At 36.5% G+C, this 8,613-nt stretch overlaps 1 protein-coding gene across 1 annotated transcript; it reads left to right on the plus strand.

Moving 5' to 3' along the window:
• The first annotated feature begins 323 nt into the window (after positions 1-323).
• On the plus strand, positions 324-4,002 carry LOC149531986 (large ribosomal subunit protein uL1-like). The gene is made up of 4 exons (XM_089811638.1): positions 324-387; positions 482-701; positions 3,223-3,594; positions 3,704-4,002. Exons 1-4 carry the CDS (start codon positions 383-385, stop codon positions 3,755-3,757), a joined length of 651 nt encoding a protein of 216 aa, XP_089667764.1. The 5' UTR covers positions 324-382; the 3' UTR covers positions 3,758-4,002.
• The last annotated feature ends 4,611 nt before the right edge of the window (positions 4,003-8,613 follow it).

Here is an 8,613-nt window from a genome sequence, read left to right on the forward strand (position 1 = left end):
TTATTCCATAACCGATTTCAATTATCCATCCTTAACCCCACTTAATACACATTAATTTAATACTTAATCATGTACAAAGTAGACTTACAATTAATGTCATACTATTTAAGTAAATTTACATTAGCGTAATTAGATAAACTTTTTCCGATACATTTTATAGACGAGAAATACCAAAATAATTTGTTTAGAAACCCTAATTACTACTTTTGGTGTGAACACATTCGCTTTTGTAGGGAATGAAAACAGTTTAGTAAAACCCTAGACTTGGATTTTTCCGTTTTTGCCTTCCATCGTTATCTGCCCTAGCTGTTGTTGGGGGGAGTAAAAGCAAGAGAACAGAAGAGAGGAGAGGAGAGGAGAGAAGGGCGGCGGTGTATCAGCCATGAGGTATGTATGTGCAGAGATCCGATCTAAGGTTTTTCATCTGTGGGTTTGCCGCTTGCAATGTAATGTGATGTGTTTGTTTACGATCCTTTTGCAGTAAGCTTCAGAGCGATGTGTTGAGGGAAGCGATAACAACCTTGGTGGCGGAGACCAACCAGAAGAAGAGAAAATTTGTGGAGACTATCGAATTACAGATTGGGCTGAAGAATTATGATCCTCAGAAGGACAAGCGCTTTAGCGGCTCCGTTAAGCTCCCTCACATCCCTCGCCCTAAAATGAAGCTCTGTATGCTCGGGGATGCCCAACACGTAGAAGAGGTTTTTACATCTGCTCTTTACCCACTGTGATTAAATATCTGTTTATAGCTTAGCTCAAATGCCCTTTCACTCCTCTCTACATTTTCATGACATTATTAAAACAACACTCTTTTATGAAATCGGAGCTTGTAATATGCATTTTCCACCTTTGTGGATGTTTCCACACGAAAAGGGTATTAATAAGGTAGAGGCGCTCTTCTCAGATGTTTTAGGAACCGTTTATTCTGGTTATAAATAAATATGGCGTGCTTAGTATGCTTTCCCTATCGTCAAGTTTTATTGCGTTATATCCCCACCCCGAATGCCTCATCAGATTTGCTTGTTTTAATATTTTCGCGTTATACCAAATTTTCTAGTCGATACGAGTTCCCACTTTACAAGATTGGTTTGTTGTTTATATTGTGAAGTCTTATTGGATTGTGATAATGTTCTACCCCTTTCTAGAAGATCCAATCACTATCTTTTTCTTTACTCTCTTTAATATTCTAGCATCAAGGTGTCTAGAACAATTTTCTAACTGGGTTCTACCAAATAGTTTGGGTTCATTAGTGTCATTTATTTCTAATAAATATATGACATCCTATCCGTTAGTTGAAGAGCTGTGTATTTTGTACTGTCGAGCTATATGTAATTGCTACAGATATTTAGTTTACAAATAATCATCTGTGCAAGACATAAGTTTTTGTTGGAAGATAAGTTTGTTGGCTGTATTGTCAAGTTATCTGGGGTTCAATTGAACACTTCTTATATGATGATCAGCCTGGTGCCTGTTTTGTCAAGTTTTCTCTAATTTTAGCGACTGATGGTTTTCCAACCTTTTACTGTCATCTAATCACATTTTTAATTCGTTTAAGCTAGTTTGTACTAATTGCAGGAAATTCCAATGCTTCTGGTAATCTACCTTGCATTCTCGATTTGTTTAAGTATATAGTCACCAGGCTCAATATCTGTTTTGAAAATCAATCAGGCATTTGTAATTTTGAATATCAAGTTCTAGAGTTCTGTGGATTTTGTAATTTGCATCCATTCACCTGGCTTCTTTCACCATACATTCTTGAAGTGTTTAACCTGGATTTGTAATGTGTCAGGAGCTTAACGTTCCCCTTTTTGGCTTTGAAGATGTCTTTTTTTATTTTTTTGTGCTTTGGATTGTCTATTATTATGTTTGGTCAAGCTATGAGTATAATCTTTTCAACATGTGTTGAATCTGCTCTCCCTAGTCTCCGGGCTTTAATGTGTGAATTCAGGCTGGGCCATTTATATGAAATTCTTAATCAAACAATAAGTAATTTCAAGTGAAAATGTGCTCATGGATCTGGGTATACTTCTTCTCCTGGGTTATACGTTCCATTGGCTGAATTGCCCTGGGTCCAGCTGGATTTCTGCCCTGGGCCTGAGGATCCAGCTGGGGATAGAGCCCTGGTTAAAGCCTTGTAACCAATTTTTTGACAAATGAAAAGCAATAACCCTAACTATCAGGTTTCCTAATCTTGATTGAGGATGTGGGATACAGGGCTACTACAGTATCATGTGCTTAATGCGGCTAAGGAAAAAGTTCTGGTGATGCTTGTTCATCCAATGAACCAGCAGTTGATGTTGATGAACTCCTTGAGAAGCAGCATGATGATTTCTATTGATTCTCCAATTGTAGATATACCAACACAAAGATCAAATCATTTTGAGTTTTTTAATTTTAAAAATGCATGACAACTGACTTGATTTTAAAAAAGGGCTTTAATGTGTGAATTCAGGCTGGTCCTCTTATATGTAATTATTAATCAAACAATAAGTAATTTCAAGTGAAAATGTGCTCATGGATCTAGGTATACTTTTTCCCCTGGGTTATACGTTCCATTGGCTGAATTGCCCTGGGTCCAACTGGGTTTCTGCCCTGGGCCTGAGAATCCACCTGGGGATAGAGCTCTGGTTAAAGCCTTGTAACCAATTTTTTGACAAATGAAAAGCAATAACGCTACCTATCAGGTTTCCTAGTCTTGATTGAGGATGTGCGGTACAGGGCTAATACAGTATAATGTGCTTAATGCGGCTAAGGGAAGGCTAAGTGAAAAGGTTCTGGTTATGCTTGTCCATCCAATGAACCAGCTGTTGATGTTGATGATCTCCTTGCAAAGCATCATGATGATTTCTATTGATTTTCCGATTCTAGATATACCAACATAAAGTTCAAATCATTTTGAGTTTTTTTTAAAAACGCCTGACAACACTTGATTATTTAACTATGAGATGTGTTTGTATATAATTTTGTGCATATTGAACCTTGGGAAAAATCCTTTGAACAGCTGATCCTGAACATAGAATGATCACACAGTATTGGTTTTTCAGATTTTGATTAAGATTCTTGTAAATATACAATTTTATTGCTAATTGTTGTCATTTCAATTTTTAACACTGCATGGAACTCAGAGCACTGTGTTATTGATAAGGATAAAATCATAGGTACAAGTATGGCTAAAATATCTTTTGATACCAACAATATTTGTGATCTTGAGTGAAATGGCAGGCTGAGAAAATAGGATTGGACTACATGGATGTTGAAGGATTGAAGAAAATGAACAAGAACAAGAAGTTGGTTAAGAAACTTGCCAAAAAATATCATGCTTTTCTTGCTTCAGAAGCAATTATTAAGCAGATTCCTCGACTTCTTGGACCTGGTCTAAACAAGGCTGGTAAGTTTCCTACATTGGTGTCACATCAAGAGTCATTGGAGGGAAAAGTAAATGAAACAAAAGCCACTATCAAGTTCCAATTGAAGAAAGTTCTGTGTATGGGTGTTGCTGTTGGTAACTGTGGTATGGACGAAAAGCAAATATTCCAGAATGTTCAGTTGAGTGTAAATTTTCTGGTGTCCTTGCTCAAGAAGAACTGGCAAAATGTAAGTCAGTACCACGTTTTTCTTTCGGTTGATTGTTCTGCCATTTTCATTGTATAATTTCTACAGAATTGACATTAAATAGCTTTATAATGCAAATGTAACGATGCAGGTACGCTGCCTCTATCTGAAGAGCACCATGGGAAAGCCATCTCGGATATTCTAAATGAGCATTATTCAGTTTTTGCATAACGACCATTGTTGGGATATGCTTTGTTTTCTTGGTTTAGGGTAGTGTCGTTAGACAATTTATTCTAATGCAAAATTGCATTTGATTTCAACATAAAATTTTGCAGAGGCATATGTTGTTCAATAGGCAGGCTCTGATTTATGTTGTAGCCTAGGGAGATTCTATTTTTGATGCACAATTGCTTTAATGATTGATGCCATATGTTCTGTTTGAAGGTACAACTTAGTAATGTTGTTGCTGTACATGTTTAATTTTACATTACATGCATGCTTCCAAGACTACTTACAGATAAAGTTAATTTATTTCTCTATTTATGGTTGGCAGTTTCTGTAGAACTTTAAGAAATTAAAAATTTATTTTGAAGTTCGTTTTAATTTTATGATGAATTGGTTTTCATGCCTTCAAGCCTTTTTGGCACTTATCTTCTGCTTTAGTAGAAAATGCTTGTTGTCTTTCTTTATTTCTGTTTCCAGCATGTTTCACTATTCCATTTATTGTTTTTAAATTTTTATATTCTGGACTCTGATTAATTATGAGAAATCTGAATGCCTGCCACTAAAGTTGAATATTTTAGAAAACTTATTAAAGCAATAGCGACCATAGTCTTTTGTCTTAATTCTTTATGATCCTATCAAACTGAGTTCTTCAATTTTTTTTCATTTCTATCAAGATTCAAGAACTGACAATCTTGTTATCATGGCACAACTCTTCATCTTATATGGAAACTAGGCATGTCAACTTGATGTTATGAATGTTATGGAAACAACACAAAAAAAGATCTACCCATATTCTTGTTACCACGATCTTAAAAGCAGTTTTCAGCAAAAATTAGAAGGGGGCTCTATGTGCATCTCTTATATCAAATGTTATTTAGTACATGCAATAAAATTTCAAAATATTGTTTTTTACAGGGCTCTTTAGTGTATTAGAACTTAATTTCCATGTTTTATTATGTAGCAGCTCTTGGTTGGAGCAAGCTTTTAGTTTTTGGAACTCATACTCTGTTGGAAGCTGCAAGTTTTACAAGTCAAAAATGGGTTTTTATCATCCATTTCCATAGTTCAAAGAGATCTGAGCTTCTGAATCAAGGACCATCATACAGACCTGTCAGTTGAGCGCAAAACTTCAACATAGAGGATGAACCCATGAGGGCAATGGACACATTGTGCACACAAACACTCCAAGATGTTAAAATAATTATTTAGATCTTGTACTTGAAAGCTCTGCCATCTCATCTCTCAAGCAAGCTTTCTATTCTATCGTAGATACCATTCATAATTCCCTGACCACAAGTTAAATGAGCTTAGTTTCCTAATAACATTGTTTTTCGTTTGCCATGTGGTTTAAACTAAAATCTTTCTATTTTTATTATTATTTAAAAGACCATACCAAGACTCAAAAACTCAAGCACATGCTCTGAACTATGGGGGAAGAGCGACTAAGTAGCTGCCTAGGCGAACTTTGCTGACTTAGAACTCCTAATCCATACATCAAAATTTGCCTAGTTTTCGGTGAACCCAGAGGTAGATGACTGAAGAGCTTAAAGGGAAGGTCTAGGCGTTTCCACATTTACGGAGCTCTCTATAGAAGTTGTAGACTGCAAAGTGGTTGAAAATTGCCATATCAAAATGTTTGCCCGGAACCCTTTTGCTCGCCACAAAAATAGCACTTTTTACACGAATGAACCAATCAGCAACCAGGAAAGCCCTTTCACTTGCAAAAAAAAATAGTACTTTTTGCACAAATGAACCAATCAGCAACCAGGAAAGCTAAAAATGGTCAACTATTAGTACATTTGTGATTGGCCATTAGTACATGTGTAATCATTTTTTGGGGTTTTTAGAAGTCAATGGACCCCTGGTGGCTACTGGACCTCTGCCCCTAGTGGTGTGTATTGTTTGCCTGTTGATTAGGACGAGTAAGTGGATTGAGTAGAGTTGGGTTGCCACATGGGTTCCTAGGGCATAGATTGGTATAGATGGGCAAAAAATAGTTAATATATAGCACAGACAGGCAAAAACTAGTTTGTGGTATGAATGTTTTTGCAAGTTAAATTAAAAAAAATATGCGACTTTGAAATTACAGCATAGCATGACAAGTTGAAACCTGAGTCTATGTAATGTCCCCAATTTCGCCTCAATAATATACATACCTTTCTAGCTCAGCATTTGTATGATAACTAAGAGAACATTTTGCCTCATTGAGCCTGGAGATGTACTATGTGAGCACATACGTGTGCAGTTAATGTTGTCAAACTGTTGTTGTTGCTGTATAAGATACAGTGTTCCACAGAATATCTTATTCATTGATTCATTTATTAATAGTAATTAAACTTTTAATGAATATACGGTGAGTGTTGTAATAACATTTATGTGGATGCCATGTTTCTTATATTTGTGTCCAACCAGATTTTCTTAGCATTTGTCTAGGTCTACAACATCAGTGCTTCCACATTGATAAATTTGCTAGACAGCAAATTCCAGCATCATCAAGCAAATAAGATTGTGCCAGTGATTTGCAAGATGCAAGATTGGAATATATGATTCTTTGGTTCTTTCAGTCTTTTATTCTACCCATCTCTCCACTGAGGAAATAAAGAGATCAATCTGTGGAAATAAATCATACCACTATCCACCGAGGAAATAAAGAGATCAATTTGTGGAAATAAATCATACCACTATCCACTGAGGAAATAAAGAGATCAATTTGTGTAAATAAATCATAAAATGACATCTCCACTGCAACCTAGAGTCCATTCACCCCCACCCTTCCCACCCGCCTTTTCGTGCATTCCTGTGTCTAATGATGGTCTCAAGTATGAGCAGTATCATAGTAAAAGAGAGTGCAAGAGGAGAGCTGTACGTTTTCTGGTGGGAGGATATATTGAGAGGCTGAGGGCATAAGGAAGACAAGTGAGGATAAATCTGGTGGGATGATTTATGGGTGGTGGCAGTGTATATTATCATGAAAATGAATGTGTTAGTGCTTGTTTCTGGATGAGTGTCTGCATGTTAGTGAAGGTGCAGATTGGTATTCTTTATATTAAAAGGTACCCCAAAGCACGTTTTCTGGTGGGAGGATTTATTGAGAGGCTGAGGGCATAAGGAAGACAAGTGAGGATAAATCTGGTGGGATGATTTATGGGTGGTGGCAGTGTATATTATCATGAAAATGAATGTGTTAGTGCTTATTTCTGGATGAGTGTCTGCATGTTAGTGAAGGTGCAGATTGGTATTCTTTATATTGAATTAGTGAGGAGTGTGTGTTTCATTTTCCCCCACTCTTCATGCATTCCAGTGTCTAATGACGGTCTCAAGTATGAACAGTACCATAATGAAAGAGAGTGCACTAGGAGAGCCGTATTGATTAAAAGGCACACCAAAGCACGTTTTCTGGTGGGAGGATTTATTGAGGGGCTGAGGGCATAAGGAAGGCAAATGAGAACAAATCTGGTGGGATGATTTATGGGGGGGTGGCAGTGTATATTTTCATGAAAATGAATGTTAGTGCCTGTTTCTGGGTGAGTGTATGTATGTTAGTGAAGGTGCAGATTGGTCTTCTTTGTATTGAATTCGAGAGGAGTGTGTGTTTCACTGGTCAAAGGAATGAAGCCAGCCGAGGATGGGAATTTGTTCCAATTTTGATGATAGTGCTTTGGGCTGTTGACGAAATCCAGTGGTTTCATCTTGCAGGTCTTGCAGCTATGAATAATGTTTTTCTCTGCGCTTACTTCGCTCCTCTCCATTCACCACTATATGGCATCCATACAAGCCCTAGCAGTTTGTATGGATGCCATATTCTTAGAAAATCATGTCGCTTTGCAAAAGTGCTTGCCCTCTTTGCATTATTTATGAATCCGCGGATGAGAAGACAGGTAGCTTACATTTAGTGGACAGTACCGTTACTTCGATAAAAAATCTGCCAGTCTATGGAGGAATCCAAGACAAACGGGAGGGTATAATACCGAATGTTTACCATGCTAATTAAAAATTGAAAATTCAAATGCATTTGCCCAGTTTACGAAAAGCATCGAGTAGTTGTTCAACTTAAATCCCTTTACCCTCGACCTGACCGCTTCCAGCTTGTACCAAGTTAAGACGGTAGGAACATTCTTGAAAGCATAAAATAGAAAGGTTTTTTTATGATGGTGTGGTTGTAAATGTTGTGGTAGATATATGAAAAATGTGGAAGCATAATCAAATCACAATAATTATTTGGCAAAATACTTGCAAATAAAGTAATCTCATAGACTACAATGGTTATACATACGTACAAAATGATCTGGGGGACGCTTTCAATCTTAAGAAGCTGTGAATAGGTACCCAAAAGTCGCTTGAACTGTTCATCAAAATGCAAAAATATGTGAAATGTTTAACCATATGCCTCAAAAGTATTGGGCTCATAATTGCAGGTATATGCATAGAATGTTGTGTCAAGAATTGCATGAAATGTTTTTACACTCCCGATGTGTCACACGACCGCTATATTAATCTATTGGTATCCTCGATATAACTATAGCTTCTTTGTGATCTGGCTCTTATTAGAAAATTGCAGTCTCTCTATGCCCCTAGGTAGTAGAGCTGACGAGATTCTATAATTCTTATATATATATATAATATGTAGGCAAATTTTAACAATGTAACTCACTTTAGAATTAATTAGTGCTAAGAAATTATACGTATAAAAAAATGAAATGAGATTTGGGCAAAAAAATAAAGAAAGATGAAGACGGCAAAGAAATAAAGAAAATTTAAGACATACTAATTGTTATAGTATGCTATTGGACCTTATCCTATTATTGGTGTTGCTACTGTAGATCTATTTTTAGAAAG

This window comes from Cupressus sempervirens, chromosome 11 (genome assembly GCF_028749045.1).
Source record: "Cupressus sempervirens isolate cs-2001-9-10 chromosome 11, ASM2874904v1, whole genome shotgun sequence".
Classification (NCBI taxonomy): domain Eukaryota; kingdom Viridiplantae; phylum Streptophyta; class Pinopsida; order Cupressales; family Cupressaceae; genus Cupressus; species Cupressus sempervirens.

Bases quoted from the DNA above. Each gene is read 5' to 3' on its own strand.
- LOC149531986 (XM_089811638.1), top strand. The intron at 702-3,222 runs GTTTTTACATCT...GTGAAATGGCAG, and splicing joins ATGCCCAACACGTAGAAGAG to GCTGAGAAAATAGGATTGGA. The intron at 3,595-3,703 runs GTAAGTCAGTAC...GTAACGATGCAG, and splicing joins TCAAGAAGAACTGGCAAAAT to GTACGCTGCCTCTATCTGAA.